Here is a 22,669-nt window from a genome sequence, read left to right on the forward strand (position 1 = left end):
TATTTGTTGAGCATCTGCTTTGTGAAAGCACAGTGATAGGCTATTTTGAATAATAGATGATGCCAACTATCAAGGGATTTCTAACTATTTGAAGAGCAGAATGACATATAAATGCAATGATTTAACACAAGGATAGGTTGGCAGAAAGCCATAATATTACAGGTTGTCTTCTTCCTTCAATAGATAGAAAGACCTTAGAGGGCAAAAACTATTTTTTTAATGCAAGTGTCCATCCCTAGAGTGCTCAGACATGGATCCTTGGAGGCAGAGGGGGAGAGCTGTTCTGGGCTGCAGAATCAGCAATTTATAGCTCTGAGTGTGTACCTGGGTTGGGGTGGTACAATGGGTACCTGGGTTGGGGTGGCACAATCCCCTGGCATGACTGAAACAAGGATCCTGGGGGGACAGGGATCTTAAGGCTGCATAGGGTCAATCCCTGAAGGAAGTAAAATGTTATTCTAAGGAACTAGCAGAAAGGTAAAGTCAGTTTTCACAGACCCTAAGTTTTATTTGGCGTATTTGTTGGGGCCCCTCCCCACCCTTTTTTTTCCCTCACACCTTGGAAGTGATCCTGATATGGTTTATTTTTATGATTGGATAAGATGATAGTTTATGGCTTTGGGTAAATTATTCACAATACTATACTATTTTCTGTTGCTACAAGTGCCAAAATCTAATTAGATCTGCTACCAACAACAAAAAAATGTGTCTTTCAAAAGTTTTTTTTTACCTTGTAAAAACATTTTATTTCCCAAGGCTAATAGAGGAGGGACATTTAAGGACCAATTAGCACCAAGATTTATGTGTAAATAGGCATAGTATATGTGATTTATGGGCATTAACTTATTTGCTACCAAAAAATATATGACATGTTACACAACTTTCAGTTTAAATAACGATTTCAAATATATCCATCATTCTAAAGGTTATCCTGATTTCTCTTTTGTCATTCTGCACGTTGCATGCAAACATTTGTGACAGTGATTGATTCACAACTCACTTCTAGGAGAGTGATTGTTTTAATTTAAAAGGTTGAGTATTTTTTCCTGTATCCAAAGGCCATTGGACTGATTTGCACTTCTTTCAGTTCTGACTATCTGTTGAGGCTAATATATTATGAAACATCTTTTTATTTTCCTTGATACACAAGCACTTTAACTTCGGTTATTTCTATTTTAACTAATATCAGAGACAGTTAGTACAGAATTTCATACAGGACTGTCCTCAAAGCCTTTTTAGTAAATTGTACATGCACAGTACTTAGAAGATTTATTTATTTATGCATACAAGAGCTGGGATACAAGCCAGAGATGCAGGGGATGAGAGGATTCACCAGAGACAGAGTGGGGAACAGAACAGGCAGATTGACGGAAGTGCACTGCTGAGGGGAGCAGCGGGTGAGGCAGGAGAGGTCTGCTGCGCCATGTGGGTTGCTCCCTGGCCGGCCAGGGGATCGAACTCATGCTGCAGAGGCTGCGGATAGCTTCATAGGTTGTGTCTTAACCCCTTGTGCCACCAGGGATGCCCACGCAGTACTTAGAATATGAAAAAAAATAGAAGGAGAAATAAGACAAAGTTGTCATCTTTTCTCACGCAGCATACATAGTCTGAATGCATAAATGTTGTAGAAAAGAATAAAGAAATGTAGCAATTTTATGAGTTGAAAAAAATGTTTTTTAACCTGACTAGCTAAAATATAGGTGTGGGACTTGGAAAATTTTTTATCCTTCAGCTATTAATTAGGAGCTGAAGTTGTAGGAGTTTGGGATTTGTCAGTAGTGACAGCAAAACTCTTGGTTTTGGGGGCTGTATGTCATGTTCAGCAGAAGAATGTCACCAACCCCAATCCCATCAGGGGGAAAAAGAGAGAATGATGTTAGTTTGTGTCACACATGTATCATTCTTGCTGTGATTTACCTCCAGGTGAACTCTTCACTGAGGGCCAGGCTCCATCTGTGCTGTAGTGGATGTATTTCTGATTGTCTTTATATTTTCAAACTCCAGTGGCTGACTCTTGTGAGGACTGAACCAGTCACTATTGTGTGCTTACTCATACCAGCCCCTCAGAATTACTAGCTGCCCCTGCTTCAGTGGGTTCTTTTAGGGCACGGTGTCCTTGAAAACCCCATCCAATTCAATTAAAACTAGCAAAACTTAACTTCTTTCTCGCTTTGGAGTTCATAAGCAAACACGAAAGTTTAATAGTCTCACACCCTGGGGTGCCATGCTCTCCCCTCTTGGGAAAAACACCCCACTTTGCAAGCTTTCACTTCAGAGGATATGTTTCTATTGCAACCACCCATTCTGGATTCTGTCCATCCAACATTTGGGTGAGATTTTCTACATCCCTTTTGTCAACGCTTCATGTCAGCGCACTTTACGGAACAGGCGAGACTGGCGTGGGGCTTGCTATGAGGGAGAAATGAAGGGTTTTGTCTCCTGTGCACAGTGCAGCTGCGAGCTCAGACAGACCTTTGCTGGCTGCACGTAACTGTTGTAGTTGTTTTCTCCGGAACTTATTTTGTTGTGTTTTGCTTTGCTTTTGCCATGATTTTTGGGTTCTGTAATTTTGCTTTTGAGGGGCAAAGCTTTCATTTTCTTTGGTTTTAATTATCTAATGGAGTGACTTTAAGCTGTAAATGACATGGTGCACATATGCTGTCTTCCTAAGTGAGGATCATAGTGAAGGTTTTCTGGCTACGTGGCTGTGCATGAAGGGAAACTAGTAAGCGGAATCCTTGAAAATTTAGGGCAGCCAGTTTGTCTAAAACAGTAATATGTGTTTGGTATTTGCATATACATCTGCAATATTATTTACATGTTTAAATGTTACAGTCAGTCATTCTTTCAAGAGGTGTTAAGAGGTTTTACTGAATACTCTACATTCATTATAAAATTAGCAAGCTACTTTCTAAAAATTTTTCAACAGTAAATATTGAACAGTAAATATTTCAGTAGCCATCAAAATACCATTATATTAGACATTTTGGTATATGATATCTACACGTATTTTTTTTCCCTTTGGATAGTGTTTTCACATAGTCAAGCTCATATTATATACATGTGTGTTATTACACAAAACTTTATAATACTGAGGATTTATTTTCAAGTTATAAGTCTGGAAAGTTCAATGGCCTGTTCAAAAATTGCCCTTCTTAAGACTTTGCTTTGATGGCCACCTTAGAGTCAATGGATGAATTATACTCAGCAGTTTTCATTCAAGAAATACATGTTGCTCAGCTCCTGTTAACCAGACCCTGGTGGTACATGGAGAGCAACATCATATATCATACATTTCATCATACATTCTCTTCATGAGACTTACAGTCCAATTTGGTGACAGACAGCATAAAATTACACCAAAAAATGTACCATTAAAACCATGAATTATAGAGCAAAATGTTAACATCTGCATAATCTCAGTGGTGGGTGTGTGGGTGTAAGTTGTAGTCTTTCCTGTCTTTTCATGTATTAAAAGTATTTCAATATGAAATAATTCTGATGCTGAAAAAAATAAGTTATACCTATGAAGAGTGCTGCCATAACGGCATTCAAAGGAGGAATATGACCTTTTCTAGGGTGTCAGGAAAGCTCCCCAGAGCAAATGCTGATGGAGCAGAAGTAGGGAAGGAGGAAAAAAGTTGACTATACCAAACTGTGTGCGTGTGTGTGCGTGCATGTGCATGTGCATGTGCATGCACAGATGTGTAAGGCGGCCTCGCTAGGCAGATATTTGAGGCAAATAAGGTCAAGAGGGCAGGTGAAAAGGGAGAGATTATGGATTATTTGTAGATAGGCCACGATGACCCAGGTTGAGCTACATGCCAGGGATGAGGTGGGAGCGAGAGGAGACACAACCAGGCAGACATGATCGGGTCCCTCTGCCCGGGGTGTCTAAGTAACTCAGGGGCAGGAAGAGTGGTTGCATATTTCCCGACCTCATGGACTGAACAGGCAAACTGCAGCTGGAAGACTAGCCAGAGACTCACCGGCTACTAGCAGGGGCAATAGAAAAAGGGAAGCGATTCAGGGAGATTGTGAAGAAAGCATCTATAGGAAATGGCCACTCATGAAATGGAATGAAAAATAAAATAACTAGCATGGTGTTCCTCTCAGGAACCGGTGCTGCACCTAAGTTGTGCAGTCAGCGGGAGACTGACTTTTGGCTGGAGTTGGTGAAGATGGGACGATTAAAGTGAAAATGATCCTGGAAGAAGTGAAAGCTTTTTGTAGCACATTTGCCATGATGGTGAGGATTTCATGGGGAGAGACTTATTGGAAATGTGGCCAGTGACAAAGTAGGATGGGTTTTAGAAGAGATCAAGAAGTTTCATCCATTCTAACTTTCATGCTATTGCTTTTTATCACAGGATCAGCTCGAAGTCTGAGGTGTTTGGGTTAATCTTTGAAATACAGTTTTTTAAAAAAGGCAGAATGGTTTGAATTTTATTTTAGGTTTTGGGGCTCTCTTCGTTCAGTTATTCCATGTATAAAGGCCTGTACTTAGTAATTAAGTGGGTAGGACTCTGTTCCTACCTTAGCTTTACACTTAATAGTTATGTGCGCTTTGTCCAATTATTTAATTGCCCTGTGTCTTCATTTCCTTACCTTCAAAATGGGCTTCCTGGTAAGCAAGGTTGTAGTGAGGATTCAGTGGATTAACCCTACAATGTAAGAATAGTGCCTGGTACCTCAGAAGATGCCATTACGATATCCAAAAGCAAAATTACCAAATAATACAAAACTAGATAAACGAGTCGATTTGAATTTGTTTCCTTGACTTTAAACGAGAGCTTAAAAACACAATTTCATGTTTCACATGGCTCCCGTCTCAAACGGGCTCGTTGAGCATAATGTCCTCTGGGTTTATGTGTGTTTCAGAAGGCAAGATTTCTTTCTTTTTAAGGGCCAAATAATATTCCACTAGACATCTTATATGCTTTTTCTGTGATATATTGGCAGACACTTGAGTTGTCCCCTATTGTGGCTGTTGTGATTAATGCTACAGTACACGTGGGAACACAGCAGAGATTCTGAGTTCCTGTTCTTTGCATATATACCTAGATGTGGATTTCTGGGTCATATGATAGTTCAATTTTTAATGTTCTGAGAACCCTCCATACTCTTTCCATGGGGGCTGTGCTGTCGCTGTCTACGGTCCCGCGAAGAGTGTGCAGCTGCTCCCTGTCCCTCGTCCTGGCTGACACTTAGCTTTTGTCTTTTTGAAACCAGAACAGAAGGGCTCTCTTGCATAAGTGTAAGGGAGCTTGTGGGAGGTCTCTGTCTTCTTGCTGCTTTACTTGACCTACTTAATTCAAGTCCAGAAGATATCATAGGAAAAATATAGAACTATTAAAAGAAGTTATGTCAGAACATAAAGGTTTCCAAAAAGATTGTCAATCTCTAAAATTCTCCGTATGCGTTAGTGGTGATTGAGAATCCCTCTCTTCCTTTTTACTTTCATTCTATTTTTTCTGTGCTACTTATTTTCAGAGAAGAACAGAAAGGTGATGCAGCAAAACTAGGAAAAGGAGCTCTCAGTCTTAGGGGATTGTTAGTCCTATAAAGCCTTATCAGATGACAGGCAGACTAAGATGCAATTGTAATTATCCGTAATTACTGTACACATTGGATTGCTGTGATTTTGAAAGTTATATTCTACAAAACAAGGGCTGAACATAACATAAGCCCAAATAATCACTTAGATGTTTCGTTCTAAAATCCTAGTCTAAAAACATCCATAGTCTAATATCTTTAGTCATATAGTATTAGTTGATGATAGGATGCTGTAATGTGCATGCGTTATTTTCCACAGTCTTCTTTAATATGCTGTGCTTGAAGGTCATCTGTGTATAATGGAGTAATTTTTCAAATAGTTATATCAGGTACACATAGAAGCAGATATTGGGATTTGTGTTAATTTCTAAAAGACTAAACAAAAGGCTAAGGATTTTCTGTTTTGAACAGTTTATTTTCAGCATGCGTATATTTGTGTTCACCTGCTCGCTAGGCCACAGTTTTTTTCTCTCTATTGCAAGGTGCCAGATTCACCAGTCTGTGGCATCCTACTGTTTGTACAGTGTGATCACATTTGCATATCACATTCAGCAACTGCAGAGAGTTGCCAGTTGCCATGGTGAGGATTATGATGTCCCACCTCAAATCTAGTCATGAGATGGAGGTGGCCTTTTAAAAACCACATGCAAATATTTATTTTCAAAGGTACAGCTAAAGCTGTGCATTATCTGAGTGATTATCTTTTCACTGAATCATCAGATGAGAAGTCCATTATCCTCTGAGTTCCCTTTTTGTTTGAATACACTTCCACTGCCCTCTACCTTAACCCCTGCACCCCTGTTATACCAAAAATCCATATGGTATAATTTTACTCTCCTTTTTGATTGTATGAATTAGCAAGATTATTTGCTTGCTTGGTCCGCTTTGTCTGGATTGTAACCTCGGGGCTGGCTGGCATGCTCCACCCTAAGTTCAGTCCCTATTCCCCTCTCCCTGTGGATCATGATAAACAGCACAAACACTTCTAGGGTGACCCTTGAAACATGAAGGGGACAGTCTCTACCTCTGGGCTTTCTCTATAATGTGTCTCAAAATATTTGTATGATTTTTTAATTTTTTTTTATATTTGGGGATTACTTGTCAGAGTAAGTAAAAAGAAAATTGTATTTAAAAGTTAATTCATTTTCTTAAAACCAGTTTGCAAAACTCTTGTACTGTCATCCTGAGTGATGCTAAACTATTAAATTAATTCCTTTGGGACTTAGCTAATAATTAGTTGAGTAGATGAATTAGTTTAATCATTTAAATGCAGAAATTAATTTTTAAAACTCAATGATTTTCTGCAGCTGTCAAATGCAACTTACAACTGCATTTTCTTTACCTTCAATGATTAGTTGAATCCAGGTTTGGTAAAATGCAGAGGGGTCTGGCAGGTGCAAAATAAAAGGTGTTACTTATAAAATGTCCTTTTGTATAAAATAAAAAAACGAAATAAAAAGTAAAAGAGAAATTCTACTGTGACACATTGTGAGGCTTATGATAACTCTGTTTGCCTTTCAGATCCCCAGCTCAAGGGTATAGTGACCAGGTTATATTGCAGGCAAGGCTACTACTTGCAAATGCACCCCGATGGCGCTCTCGATGGAACCAAGGATGACAGCACGAATTCTAGTAAGTGACAACCTCAGGCCACCAGTTAACACAGTTGGTGGAAGATACGCTGCTACTTAAATGGCTTTTTACAATATATTTGCAAATATTTGGTTATGCTGGTTCATTTTACAAATGGTATAGGCTAGAATGCCATTTACAATTTTACTTGAACCACAAGGATGAAAATATTAATAGAGCAACAAAAGAATCTGTCATTGCAGGTAATTATAATTTCTTTTATTTTCAAACAATTGTCATATCCAGGTGATTATTGTTCATGTTTAATCTCACTACCACAAAAGTAAATGCGCTAGTACATCCCCATGAAAACTGGTTACCAGTTTACTTTGGATATATTATTTTTATCAGGCCTGTAGCTTCTTCATGATAATTGTGAAAATTCAAGGGCTAGAAGGAAGGATTAGTTGTTTCAAATAATAGAAACAAAAGTTATTAAATTCTTTACATTCAACAAAAAAAGATAATAGCTTTTTTTGTAGGGAGAAAGGCTGTGTGCCTTTGTACAAATATTGTACAAAATATTTAACTACTTTGTAGAAGTGGGACTGTGATAACTTTTGAAATTAAAACACTGCACATCTCTCACTGTATTGCTGTTTATCTTCATTTTATTATTTCATTATATTTCATTGGCTTTGTATTTTTATTCTGGTGTCCCTCCTTACTCAACTGTCTGTTTTTCTTTCCCATTTTCTATTTATACTGGTATCTGGTTCCTTTTAATTTAGCATATCATGTATTGCACCAGTAAAAGCAAAACTGTGTTCATTAGAAATATTGAATCACATTAATAGGGGAGTAGAAGTGGGTATGAATCTTTTCACCCATGTGTCACTTCTTCATATGTAGAGCATCATTTTATGAAAAGAGGGGAGACTCTGAGTACATGTAACCCAAGAATAAGCATTTTCTGGCTTAATAAAATCAAAATGCTAGCAATCAAATTCTCAGTAACATTGAATCTGAGAGCTGCTAATAATATAAAATATATTATTTTTGTGTTCACTATTGCTATGTGAAATGGCATTATCATTCCAGCCATTTTGTTCATTTTTTAGAATTTGGACATTTTCTCATTTAAAAGCTTTTCTTTCTCTTTGCTTTTCAAGTTCTAATTTTTTCAAGTTCTAATTTTCAAGTTCTTTCCTTTTCAAGTTCTAATTATTTTCTCTGTGTGTCTATTTTATTGTCCTTTTGTAATTTTAAACTTTTCATGATCACATTTGTTTGTTGTTTAGTTTTGTTTTATGTCCTCTTTTGATTTAGGAAAAAAGAAATTCAGACATAGGGAAGGAAAAGGAGATATTTTCATTCATAAGTTTAATATCCAACATTCCTTACTTGTAGTTTTGACAGTCGAGCCTTCCAGAATGACCAGTGCTTCACCATCTTTCTGCTAAAACAATGTCAGTTTCTGGTTCAAGCTAACATTTATATATCTGTTTGTGTCTTTTTCCTTATCGTTAAGCCCTTACCCCATTCTTTGATGAAAGGCATTCCCTTTTTTTTTTCATGTCTTACAATTGTGGGGGTCTTGAACTTTAGAGATTCCTGAGTTCTATGTCCACTGTCCTCTGATTGTCCTTGGAGGGAGTCTAGTGGAGCAGAGGATTAGTTTTCTTATTCTGTTCGCTGTGAGAGCTAAGGCCCTGATTTACCAGCCAGAGGCCAAAGTCATCCATCGTGACAAAAGTTTTCAAGAGAGCAAATAAAGTACAATGGGCCTAAATACTGCTTACTTGCACTTCTTGGAAAAATAATTTCCTTCAAAGAAAGGTTTAATGAATTCCCCTAATAGTTTCTTCTTTGTTTTTTGTGATGCCAAATAAGTTGGTTCATTTTAATGACGAGAATCCATGTCAAGGTGAGAAGAATTAAGTAGACACTATCTTTTGAAAGCTTATCGTTTCAGAATTGAATGAATAGTGCAGTATTTACTAAATTGTGAATGTGCAGAGGTAGACATAAGCTTACACACGTTTTTTATATATTTATTACACCATTCTTCATATTTGTACAATGTATGATTTCCTCGTGAAATTCCCACCGCTGTTTTACCTGTGCACCATCACCATAATCCCTTGTAAACACACATTGTTGTACCTGGTTATCTGAAAAAAAAAAAAATAACCATGAAGCTGGAAAGCTGAGATACTGAATGACACTCAGCCTTCTGTTCCTTAAGTGGGAGGGGCTTCTCTCCTCCTACTGTGGAACTGCACTAGCAGGAGCAAGACCTCTGGGTCACTCTTGAAATCCCCTCTAATCCACCTAAGTGCTGGTGATGAAAAGTTCTAGGAACAAAGCAGGAACAGGAGCCCCTTGTAAAAATCAATCAGACCCAAATCACACTCTATGCATTTAAATTCCTGTGTAAAGGTCTGCCCCACAGTCTCTTTTCTTATCAGTCGCATTGCATTTTAAGTGACTTTAAGCCCACTAAGTTAGTTTTGTTATCATTTCAACATTGGCAAAGACAGGGACAGAATAAAATAGAATCAGATAAAAGTTTTCTCCTTAAAAGGCTATAAAAATTGTGTAACGATAAAATTTAATAAAACCTGGCAGGATGATAGCAGTTTTATCAATTCCATGGGAACTGTTAATCAACTCTACTTTTATGTACGATTGCCTTCTTAATTGAAAAACTGTATTTTTTAGGATACATTTTAAGATATTTTCTTTTCTCTTGCTGAGTACAATAGGTTTATGACTCCTAAGAATATCATTAGCTCTGAACAGTATTCTTCAGAAGTGGGGACACACTTGGGAGATGCTGAAAGACAGGTCCTAATTACACTTTTCGGTTTGAGGGTGTGATGAAATAATTCACAAATTTGTTTCAGTGTTTTCTTATAATCCCCTGACACATAACAAGGATTAACCATCTATCATAGAAGAAATAACTTCAAAATTACCCTGAGGCCACACCAACAGTGACCAAATGCTAAAACTGAGGCTTAAGCCTTCAACTCAACACTTAACCCACACGAAATAGGAAATTATTTAGTTACGTAACATTAGGACCACCTTGCTAAGCTGCTTTTGTGAATGTTTCTAGGTGAGTTGAGAAGAGGAAGAAATAACAGCAGGCGGATAACCTGAATCTAGCGCCCTGCCAGGGCCTCTGTCTTGAGTTCTAGACACTTTCAGAGCAGAATGGCAAGAAAATGGCTGATGACGGATAACTGGTCCCCCTAGAGGGGCTCTCTGGCCACTTGATGCTCATTACTGGCTTCCACGTGCCTTTAAAGATCTTGACAGGAGGAATGCATGCAGGGCTTCTCCGTGACCACGCTCAGTTTCAGAGGGGTAGTCTTTAAATTCCCCAGAGCTTCCCTTCCCATCTCTCTACTAGGCTCTGTGCCCTTCACTTCACTCATCACTGTCCCCAACACCAGGCCTGCGAGATGCTGTAAGTGGAAGAGGACCGCAGGGTCTCCACATGCTGGTAGCTGTGCAGTATCAGAACCTCACACAAACAGTGCCTCTCACCTTAGAAATTCCCAGTCTGGGACTTGATGTGTGAACCCTGCTCATCGCTCTAAGATTCCATCACCCTGCCAGCCTCCGGAGGACAGTCCTCACCTTGGCTGTGCCTTGGGGTCATGCCCTCCCTCTACCCACCCCGAGAGACGCTGACTTAGTGGGTCTGGGTGGACATGAGCATCGTCACTGTCCTGACCCCCCAGGTCTGGTGACATTGCTCTGTAATTGAGCAAAATACAATAAGAGTGAAAAATATGTAATATGTCTCAGTTAATGTGGTTTTAATTAGCACCTTAGATACATCACAATTTGCTCCCACATGGATTTACTTTATGCTATTCAGTAGCTGGTAATAGCTTATATTTTATAACAGGTCCAAAACAAAATTCTGGGAGGATTAAAACAAGTTGTTGTTTTGTTTTTGTTTTGTTTTGTTTTGTTTTGTTTTTGGTATGGTCACTTTAAACTACCTTCTATAATTTTTTTTCTTCCTATCGCATTATTTTGGTGAGTGCACCTGCCTTCTAGCATTATACCATCTAGCCTTATTATACAGGGCACCTAAAATGACATGAGGTGTGTATAAAGGTTAGGATAATTAGATTTGGATGAGTAGGGCTAGACAGGCAAGCAAGTATTTTTTCCCACAGAAACTTATGTGCATAAATCAGAATTGTCCTATGTACTCAACCTTTCCAAATGTGGGAGAGATAGAGCCCTGGAGGTGATCTCGATGATCATGAAGATGTCCCAGGGCTGGCCTTCTCCCATGAAGAAAGGACATTGAGAGTTCAATGACCCAGGTACTTCGTGCCACCCAATACCTGCACACTCAAGTTTAATATTAAATAACAGAAACAAGAAAACATAAGTCTGGGGCCTCCCTGGTGGCGCAAGGGGTTAAGTGTCAACACTATGAAGCTATCTCCAGCCACTGCAGCACAAGTTCTGTCCCTGGCCAGGGAGCTGACCCACATGGCGCAGCAGACCTCTCTTGTCTCCCCGCTGCTCCCCTCAGCAGTGGATTTCAGTAGATCCACCTGTTCTGCTCTCCACTTTGTCTCTGGTGAATCCTCTCACCCCCTGCACCTCTGGCCTACACCTCAGTTCTTGTATCATAAATAAATACATCTTTAAACATAAGTACCATTTCTTCATAAAGATATCATAAGCCCTAGAATCCTAGGAAGATAGTCCAGTGTTAGTGAAAGCTAAAATCCACCAAATCACACATGCCCCCAAGTATCCTTGTAGGGACAGAGGCTTCAGGCCATGTCCTGCCACTCTCTTGTCACATCTGTGTAGCACAGACCTCCTGGGATCTTAGGATAGTAACGTGTCATAGCTGGAAGAGAGTGTCATTTCTCCTACTATTCAGAGGAAACATGTGTCTGGAAATTAAGGAGAACATAATTGATGAAGTCCACTTTAATTATGAGTCGACCTGTAGATTGAATCAAAATTGCCCACATTTTTAAAATGACTTATGTTTTGTGCAATAAAATCGAGACACTAAACATCATTTTATTTATACATTTTAGTACATTCAATGCCTGTGCTAACCTGGCCCCATTGTTTAGAAATAGACTTGAATTAAGAACTTGACTAGAATTAGATAAGCTCCCTGTGGATGATAATGTCTATCTTCCGTTTGTGATAAAATATCCCAAATCACAAGCAGTTTTCACTAAGAATGAGGCTATGGCACCCATGTGCCACCCACATGTAACACCGGCATGAAAATGCTTTACAGGATGTTAAAAATTCTTTTAAAAATGTATAACCTTGCTCTCTGCACCTGGGGAAAATATACTTACAGACTCTTTTTCTGTTAATAAGAAACAAAACTTGGAAACATGAGTGAATTTTTATGTTAGGTGGGAAAATTGAGCCTGTTCCCTCTTTCATTTTCATTTTATGAAATATTAATAAAACTGTCTCGCATTTGCATGCCATACAGTGTAATTACTTCCTTCTAATTTTAGCACAGAGGCAGGTGCATGTATTTTCTGGGCTCTGCCAATACACCCTGTTGGCCCTGCGAGAGTAATTTAGCTCGGGAATTACCTCTTTAACTTCTGGCCCGCTCCGCACTGCCATGATGAAGCAGCCCTCCTGCCTCAGAGACCAGAACGTAGCTTCACTGGGGACTGCTTCGGTTCTACTCTTTGAGAAGCATCACAGCTGATCTCTTCTGGCATCACATGATGTCAGAGGCTGTGAGGCCAGAGTCCTAACTCCAGGTGTGAGTGTTTATCACCCACCTGTTACGCAGAATGCTGCAGACAGATCTCTAATCTGCAAACTGCAGCTCAAACGCTAACTTCACCCACAGCAGAATCTTGTGAAAGACAGAGAAATACAAGCGAATGAATTGGAATTCCTCAGGAGGTTGTGACAAAGATGCTGTTAGTTTTAAATAAAGGCGAAGAGACCGCAGGAGGGCAGGGCTGCCTCTTCCTGGCCCTCGGTGACCGTGGTGTTTGTCTTCCAGCACTGTTCAACCTCATCCCAGTGGGCCTGCGCGTCGTTGCCATCCAGGGCGTGAAGACAGGCTTGTATATTGCCATGAATGGAGAAGGTTACCTCTACCCATCAGTAAGTACCGTGCCAAAGCCTTTGGCTGCCCACTCAATGTTCACAAAATGCAACAGCAGCAAATCCAAAAATAAGTCCGATGCTTACAGATTCTGCCATTTTGGCTTTGGTATTTGGTTTTGCTAGAATGCTGAAAAGACTGTTGATTCATCATTTGCCAATGTTTGATAATATCAGGACAGCTGGCAGAAGAGTGCTAGTACATCTCAAAGTTGTACATTCGCCTTATTTTTAAAAATGCCCCAGTTCGTAGAAAATTGAGCAATTTTCAAAGCGTTGATCTTAATATAATCTTTTCTATTTTTATGTACAAATGCACTTGTAAAAATATTTTTAAATGAAACAGAATGAATGTGAATTCAAAAAATAAGAAAAGTAAAAAAAAGAAAGATTAGTTCTTTTAAAAATAAGAATTCTGATTTTGAAAATATTTTGCTGGGAAAATACTTTCAACTTCAAAATGTATATTGCTTTAAATCTAAGCAAGTCTCTGTTTTGTGTTAATGTGTGTTAGAAATTGATCAATTTTCATATAGCTTCCTCTGGGATAATTACAAATAATTCACATTCAGATGGGCTATAGAAATATATTCTAATGCAGCTAAAATCCATTTCTGCCACAGGTCCAAGCAATGCGGACTTAGATGAAAGTATATCTCTCCCTTGAGTAAAAATGAATAGATCGAAGTTATTGCCTCAAAGAATAATGTTTTATTTGTGATCGCATGTCATCTTCATATAAATACTTTAAAACTGTTAATTATCATCCATAAAAAATACATCAGAACATGCGTCCATTACACACACATGCACAAATGTAAACCTTAAACAGATCCCTCCCCTGAGGCTCCCGTGAAGTGGAATGTATTTTCTTTGGCAAATCTGGGAAATCCTGTCTGAGAAAGTACAGTGGGAACTGTGGACTGCCTTTGCAGTGAGCAAAAACCAGGCCCCTGCTACTCTGGAACCTTCACTCGAGTTCCCCGACGGGTGGTCCTGCCTGTGGACATGGGTCTACATGACGCAGACTGTGCTCTCCCAGGCCAGGCGCATCTGCAGCGCACAGCAGGCCAGATCAAGCCGGCTTTCCCAAGAGCCCTTTAGGGAAAACGGATGTAGATAAAGATCCTTTTCTAGAGATGCTTTCTTTTGGATACTAGTTAGCTTTATTGACTTGACATGTATTCTGTTAGTTTTGTTTCTTTTCACCCCAAGTAATCTTTGAGATGCCCAGAAATTACTAGAAGCGGCAGCTGCCATCGCCTCTGGTCTGGTTTCTGTGGTTGATCCTATCTCACCGCCGTGCTTTGGGGTGTGTGTTGATGTAGGGGAAATGTAAATGTTTGTTTTATCCTTTTTTGCTTCTGAGTTTTATGTGATAAGGTGGCAAATGAATGTCTGTCTTCTTTAAGGTAAGGTATGTCATCTTGAGTATGTGCCAGCCTAAAATCTAGGCCTGGTGTTGTTTGTTACCATCTGAGCTGTTGGCTGGGATGGTCCTGTTTGGTCTTGGCATCTGACTCTGGCCTCCCTGCCCAGGAGTCAGGTCTCGGGAGCTGGCTGTGGGCAAACATCTGCTCTAGGACCCATCCTGGTGACAGCCTGAGGCACAGTGTTGACCTGCTGTTTCCTGGCAATTCCTGGTTCTGGGCCCCCACCTTGTTGATCTGATGCTTTGACTTACACATACGCGTTCCCCTCTTTGAATTTGCTCTGACCCTAAGATGTGATACAGAGTCACTCTGTTCAACTGGCTCCTACCTAAGAGTTCCCCTCTGCCCAGGCCAGGCCCTGATAGTCCCCGGCCACCGTGTAGGACAAGGACCTTAGAAAAAGTCCAAAGCAGTTTTCAGTCCTCACTAACGCTGCATAGTAAAAGTGCTCTGTTTATTTCCATGCAACAAACTGTGAGCTTCAAATATGTGAGTACGAAGAATGCCTTTTCCCACATTTAATCCTTTAGTCCATAGTTACCGAGAACCTATTAGAATAACAATATAGGATAACATGCATAACAGTTATTGTATTATGTAATAAAGGCTCCGCTTATAAAGTAGTAGCAGTAGCAGCAGTAGCAGTAGTAACAGTCTAGTAGTGATGGCTTACAGCACTATTTACGATAGCCAAGTTATGGAAACAACCTAAGTGCCAGGGAAAGATGAGGGGATTAAGAAGATATGGTGCAGAGGCACAGTGGAATACTACTCAGCTGTAAAAAGATGAGCTCTTGTCATTTGTGACAACATAGATGAGAGTGGAGGGAATGATGCTCAGTGAAATAAGTGAGAAGTAGAAAAGCAATACCGCAATACAGGGAAACAAAGCAAAAGAGCAGACAAAACCAAACCAATAATAAACTTTAGAAACCTGAGTGAAGGGTTGAGACTATCAGAGGGAGAAGGAGGGTGGAGAGCAAAGTGGGCCCCACGGGGAGATCTGTGGCTGCCCTGGAGGCGGGTGCCCTGGAGGCGGGTGCCCTGGAGGCGGGTGTGGTGTAGTAACACACACTGAAGGGATGTGGTCCTATCCCTGTGTAGTGTCATAAACTAAGGTGACCACAACAATAAAAAAAAATAATGGTTTTATTTATATAAAATACTCTAACACTGTTCCATCAGTCTTAGCTTGTTTAATCCTCGCAATAATCCCTGTATTGCATTTTATTGAACAGATACTGTTCAACTCAAGAGACTGATATTTACTGTTTAAGAATTTGCCAAAGCCACCCAGGTAGTAAATAGAAAAGATATAATTTGAGCAGTCTTAGTCTGACTCATTACCTTATATTTTGAACTCTTCAGCTATACAGCTTCCCCCGCGCCAGACATTTTTCATAATATGGTCTGACACCTATTCTAACAAGGCACTATAAACACAGGATGATGTAACGAAAACCTCCAGGGAATTGTTACCCTGAAATTTCATTCCAAGGCAATTATTAAAAAGTATAATTTGAACCAATCTGCTACATTTTGGAGAATCTAGAAGAAATAAAAATGGAAACTTAGCGCAATGGCTGTGTAGCAGCCAATGAGGTTCTATTTGAGGCACGATTGTTGCTATCTGAAAAATAAATAGGGCCTCCCTGGTGGCGTAAGGGGTTAAGCACAGCATTTTGAAGCTATCCACAGTCACTGCAGCACGTGTTTGATCCCCAGCCTGCTAGGGAGCAACCCACATGGTGCAGCAGACCTCTCCTGTCTCGCCCGCTGCTCCCCTCAGCAGTGTACTTCGGTCAGTCTGCCTGTTCTGTTCCCCACTCTGTCTCTGGTGAATCTTCTCATCCCCTACACCTCTGGCCTGTTCCCCAGTTTTTTTATGCATAAATAAGTAAATCTTAAAAAAATGAAAGATAAATAAATATTGAGATAAGTTCTATTCATCTGGGAAAAGTTTGATATTATAACTGGGTGTTTAACGGTCTTAATTCTTATTACACAGAATAGGTGAAGTTTGACTTGTAAAGGCCATGACAAGCATGATCGACCCAAGCAAGAAGTATTGAACTAGGTCAAGTTAATTTCCTAAAAGGAAAACTCCAGGCAAATTCAGATTTAAAGAAAAAGTTAAGAAAGAGTTAAGTCCGGCACATGAAGGAATTTGTTTTAAGCTGATGCTCAGGTTAAAAAGACCAAGTTGGCATTTGGGTAGCGGAATCCAGCACCTGGTATGGGGCCTGCGGTTTTGAGGATCTAAGGATAGGAACACGGACAGTAAGATGCGCGGATCACTCAGCATGAACTCTGATCAGTGGGAACACACTAGTGATTGACTTGAGTTGTGTATTACTCCCTTTTTCAGGGAGTAACTCAGGATGTCACTCTCAGAATCCCTTGCCATCCAAATAAAGATGTTTTATGTCAGACAATTCGGCATCAGGGGAACAAAAGCAGGATCTTGACTGAGATGTAAATCCTTGGTTTCAGACTCCGAAGCTGCTTTTTCTCTGTGGAATCTTTTCTGAGGGTGACAACTGTTGTTTCTTCCGTGGTCTTCGTATTTGCAATGTGTTACTTGAAGGTGTCTCTTGAGACTTAACGTCAGGGACAGATGGTGCTCGCAGGCAGCGAGAGGCTGCAGGTGGCCGAGCACCCACCTGACCGGGAGGTGCACTCGAGAGAGTCAGTGTGAACTAATGTTTAGGAAAAATGTCTTTTACGCAGCTGTACCTAGAGTGCTGGGAGCAACCTTCCATTTGTTTTTGTTTTGGTTTTTTTCTTTTCCAAACAATCTGTGACTTTGGAAGACTAAGAAATTCCTCCCTAGAAAGACATCATTTCAAAGTAAATTGTGAACATGCAAGGAAAGCTTGGGAGGAAAGAAAAATACCACTCATTTGGGCAAAGATTGAAAAACAAAAACAGTTGAAGTCAGAATGTGATTCTGATACAGGAGGAGAAAGAGGTGGAGGGAGGCAGGAGGGCTGGGGGGGTCGGGAGGGAGGGGGTAAAACCACAATATGGTGGGCAAAACCCTGGGTCGTTCCAGTCGGGTTCTGGATCTGACAGCCGGTACCTGTGCTGTTATTTCCAGTCTCTCTGACTCTCAGCCTTCTCACCTGTAAAATTTAAGGCTTTTTCTGGATGTTTTAAGTTAATTTGAGGGTGTAAAATTCTGCTTGTGGTATGGTTGATTTTTCTGAATGAAGAGTTAAAAAAAATGCCTGAAACATATAAAGGTTCACTCTGTGTCTTATCACAGGCTGACGTTGAGAATATTATTTTCCGGCCAGTGCTGTGACTGTATGTGTTATCCAGATGCAGGCGTCTGCGGAGGCATTAAGTCCTGGCAGTCTCCTGCAATTAGTATTTCCTCTGTGTCGTCTCTTAAACAGTTGACACAAGTGAGGAGGAAGACAACCCCTTCTCCGTAGGTTTGGAAACTCAACCAAGAGAATGCGCTGCTACCTTGTTTGTGTTTTGCAAATATTAAGGCTCCTAGGAACCATCTTAGGAGAGATAAAACATGCGCATATTTGGATCCGAGAGATTTCCCTTCTGCAGGTCAGGTGGGGGGCTCAGGAATCTGTAGTTTAATAAGGGTCCCTCTACCTCTCCCACCCCTAGGAGGGTGACTCTCAAGTAGGTAGCACGACAATCACTAACCTCACAACAAGCATCGTTGCTATGGTGCTGGGGAGATGGTGGTAGCTTTAGATGATGTAGAGTTGGTGAGAGCTGAAGACGATCCAGACACAAAACAACATTGAATAAAATAAAGTATTTGGTTTTTCTAACTTCATCTGCTACTAAGTTGAAGTTGACAGGAACTTGCGGCAGTTCTGCTTTCTTCCCCGTGACGCGATGCAGGCATCTTTGGGCATCTGGGTTCTGTCACCTCTGTCCTCAGGTATCAACTTCCCCAACCACCAGCTGACGAGGAAGTGGCGGGAAGTGAGCATCCTTTCACTGGGGGGAGAGGTGTATGCTGTGGACTCTGCCAAACGCATTTCAAGGCCCTCAAGGTCTTTTCTTCTTCCCATGAGGTAATTTCCTGAGAGAACAGCCATATCTTTCAGGATTATTTTCATGAGTCTCATCAACAAAGGTGTTTCCACCTTCCTCCACAGACATCTCTTATCTGTGTGTTTTGATTTGTGTTTCTTCAGTTTTCCAAGGGCACCCAGACAGGAGCGCCTCAGAGCTTCCTGGCTCATTCTGCCAGCAGTAGTGTGTCTCCAGCAGGGCCCAGTGCCCCGGTAGAGAGGGAGTGAGCAGTGGCGTTTTCCCCCTGCTCCTCTGTTCGTTGCTCAAGTCCAAGGCATAGAAACAGAACTGCCTGGCTTGGTCAAGGTGTGGTTCCTAGTTTCCATGGGCTCTGTCTTCCTCCCCGAGAGCTACTCCCACGACAGCACTCCTGAGTCTCTGCATTCATGGAATGTGTTGTGTGGGCGCCCCCGCCCCGGGATTCATCCCATCTCCCAGTCACATCCGGGGACATCCATGCTCAGGAAACTGTTCCCCATTTATCTCCTTAAAACTCGGGAGCATCTCCATGTCTCTCAGTATTTATCACCGAGGGGCCAGGAAGTGTCTGGGATCAATCCGATGATCTGAGCCATCGGGGCCATCACTGGCCATCAGTGTCCATTGCCTCAGTGGCATCTGTGGGCTCCTCTGAGGTGATCGCCAGCCACAGAGAGGCAAACTGTGTATATAGTATAAGCAAGCAGATTCCGAGTTCATCTGGCTATACAGAGCTGCCCATTTCAGAATGGAAACCCGTCCATTTTCTGTCCTTCATTCTCCATCTCTCTGAATGTCGATACCTTTATCTTAAAAAGCGTATTAAATCTGATATGATTATCAATAGCTCTGTTATTCAAACAATCTATGATAATATGATTTTTTTCTGTACAAACTATATCTGACACCTTTTAAGCTATATAGTATATATACTTATATATATAATATGTTTGTGTGTGTTCATTGGACTTACACATTAGCATTTCAATTATACAAACATTTATTTACCTGATTATACTTCTGGCCATCGTGTTTCTATTTCTCTTTATGTAATATTAAATAGTAGCTTTTAAATGTACTCATAAAGCATCAAAGCTTTATTTGCTGTGCTTAAAAAGATTTCTTTTTTCATTACGCATCCTGTGGTTTCTTCCACGTTATGACTCAGTTGGATGTGCCGTGCAGGTTGAAATCGGCTATTATCCCTTTTTGGTATTTTTGCTAAGATAACGTATCGTCATAAGGAGGCAAGCGTGGTACTTCAGTTAATTTTCCTCCAGCGTTCCTGCAATTCCCTTGTTGCTGAATACCAAGGATCGGAACATAAATGATTAATTCTTGATGAAGGCGAGAGTGCCGTAATTCAGGGTCACTGACCAGGAGGAAAAAGCATTTGAGAAGCAGATGCCAATGGTAGATTATGCACTGCTAATTTTAGGTAGCATTTGGACAACAGAAAATTATGAAACATTCCATTTTTCTAATTGTTTGGTTGATAGTAGGTGATGAAAAGAAAGAAATGGGCTTTTCGTCTCTCCCAGTGCCCGCTCAAGCTTCTGAGGAGGAACTGGGGTCGGGATGGAAGAGCTGTTGGGCGCCTACAAGGACTACGAGGGGGAAAATGCAACGACCCCGAAAAGGAGATAATCAGCCAGCAGGAGGAGGAGGCTTTCGGGAAAGGAGAGAGAAAGGAGAAGGGCTGGGGGGAGTGGGGGGCCGCAAGGAAGAGGGAAAGTCACAGCCCAGGGGGAGGAGAGAGACGGCCGCAACCCTCCATCTCATTGTTGGAATCTGCCCGCCTCGCACTCTGGTGGCGAGAACAAAGTCCTCCCTCTTAGCCCAGGGTGGAGCTTCCAGTCTCCCCCACAGACTGTTTACCTCCAGCCCATGACCTCTGTCTCCTATTTCCCTCTGCTCCCCTAACCAGCTCTCCCAGAGGGGTCCCCGCGACAGGCGAGGGGCGTCCCGTAAGCCCGGAACAGCATGGCCCACATTGAACCTCCAAGCACGGTCGTGACTATGAACCTTGTGGACACAGACCAGATCTTGCGCACACCCTCGCCATCGGGCTGCTGCGTGCACGCAATGGAATATTAGTCAGTCTTTAAAAAGGAGGCCCTGCCATTAGTAAGAACATGGGTGCACCTGAAGGACACTACACTAAGGAAATGAAGAAAAACCTGCACGATCCCATTGACGTGTGGAATCTAACCAAGTGAATTTCGTAGAACCCGGGAGTCACCAGGGGTGGGAACATGGGGAGAATGGGAAGAAATTAGAGAAAGAGGAAAAAAGAGCAAGTTAAGTGGCCCACAAACTGCACACATGTGTTACATTTAGACAGCATGTGTGTCTGTGCATGTGTGCGTGCTTGCACGTGTGCCCACGTGCACCATGTTCTCTGAGGCCTGGTGAACACGCACACTGCAGTCTACGGCTTGGCCGCAGGAACAGCTTCTTAATTCCATGCAGGAAAACACTGCGCTCAGAAAACATCATTTCTACATTTGTGTCCACTTTTGTTCTGGGCCTTGCGTTTGCAAGCGCTGACTGACTGGCCTGGAAAGAATGAGCGATACTTCAAAGTGATTTTTGAGGCACTCTGGAAAGACTCTTGCCACTGCCCAAGGCAGGAGGGTGACGGGGTGTCTCCTCACCCCAGAATCAGGTGGGCAGTGATATTTTTTCACTGAGAAACAAAACCCAGACATGAAGGGCAGTGGGGGGGCAGATGCCGCTGCACTGTGGACGCAGCTAGCAAGGTGCATCTCATCCCCATGAAGGACCCTGGAAGGAGGCGAGGCTCTCCTGCAGGAGTCAAGGTCTGGCCTGTCTGAAGAGTGTTGGACCCTCAAGGAAAGGCTGGTTCTGTAACAGAGATGATTGTTTCTGTTTTTCTCCTGAAAGTGGCACAAAGATGAAGAAATTGGGTCCATGGCTTTGGCCTGGGTGAAGTGGTCGGACACTAGAAAACACTGTCAAGTGACACGGCTGCTTGAGAAAGCGCTCTGCTATGTGTGACTGGATTCCTAAGCCTGCAGAGCTAATAGAGGTGATTTTGGGTGCTGCGTCCTGGAGCAGAGGACCAGCGGAATTAAATTCTTAACTTGTGCCTTCCTTAATAGGAGGCTAGTCCTATGGGGATGGAACTGTCAGGCCTCCAGACGCTCACATAATGCTTCCCAGTCTTCTTCGCAGGTTAAGACTTCTTTGCATATCACGTATCACACATATCCAGCTCCCAGAACAGTGACCTAAATGGTCCTAATTCTGCGAGTCTGGTATACCTCATAAATCAGAAATTTTTTCTAATTTCTGAGGCAGGTGCCGGACGAGCACACCTTGAAAAACAGGGGTCTACCTCACCGCCTCCTGACCGTGGCTCTGAGGTAGTGTGAATTTATATTTAGCATTGTCTGTTATCATTATATTTATGTTTACACACTCATGGTCTGGGGCAAACCCTTTGAAGACAGCGGAGTGGCCTGCCCCTCGCCAGCCCCGGGAGCTGCCCTTGAGGACATGAGCGAGGAGAACCTGACCCTGGTTGCTATCCTCCGTCTGTGAAGAACAGGAAAAGCCACGTGTCGTCGAGCATCAAGATAACCCAGAGGAAGACACAAATGTTGCTGAGTGGTAAAGAAATGAGATAAGAGAAAGTAGAAGCAAAATAGGATGCTGAATTTCAAACAAATCATGGCTGGTTTGAAGTCCTGGAAACGACGTAGTCCCTTCATGTGCAAGATCAGAGAGAAATCCACCTGAGACATCAACCTGGGCCCGCTGGGCACCTGCTGGCCTGCACAGCCGATTCAGGACCAGGTATCCAGTCACAGCTGGCGTCCAGGACCACAAACCTGGGTTGCTGAAGATAAGGATGCTTTGCAGATTAAAAAAAAAAAAACACTAATAACATAAATGTATGT

The 22,669-nt window shown here is 41.7% G+C and overlaps 1 protein-coding gene across 9 annotated transcripts in view; it reads left to right on the forward strand.

The window, feature by feature from the left end:
• Positions 1 to 22,669, forward strand: part of FGF14 (fibroblast growth factor 14) — a 477,163-nt gene that overhangs the window by 365,525 nt on the left and 88,969 nt on the right. For 7 of the 9 annotated variants that reach the window (XM_037528725.2, XM_054701825.1, XM_054701823.1 and 4 more), the window contains 2 exons: positions 7,078 to 7,188; positions 13,175 to 13,278. In XM_037528725.2, coding sequence (XP_037384622.1) covers positions 7,078 to 7,188; positions 13,175 to 13,278 — 215 coding nt within the window. Of the gene's footprint in view, positions 1 to 6,202; positions 6,223 to 7,077; positions 7,189 to 13,174; positions 13,279 to 22,669 lie in introns of those variants that run through there. The other 2 variants (XM_054701822.1, XM_037528726.2) reach the window with 2 other exon arrangements.

The sequence above is a fragment of the Talpa occidentalis genome, unplaced genomic scaffold (assembly GCF_014898055.3).
Source record: "Talpa occidentalis isolate TD23 unplaced genomic scaffold, MPIMG_talOcc4v2.1 talOcc4.5, whole genome shotgun sequence".
Taxonomy (NCBI): Eukaryota; Metazoa; Chordata; class Mammalia; order Eulipotyphla; family Talpidae; genus Talpa; species Talpa occidentalis.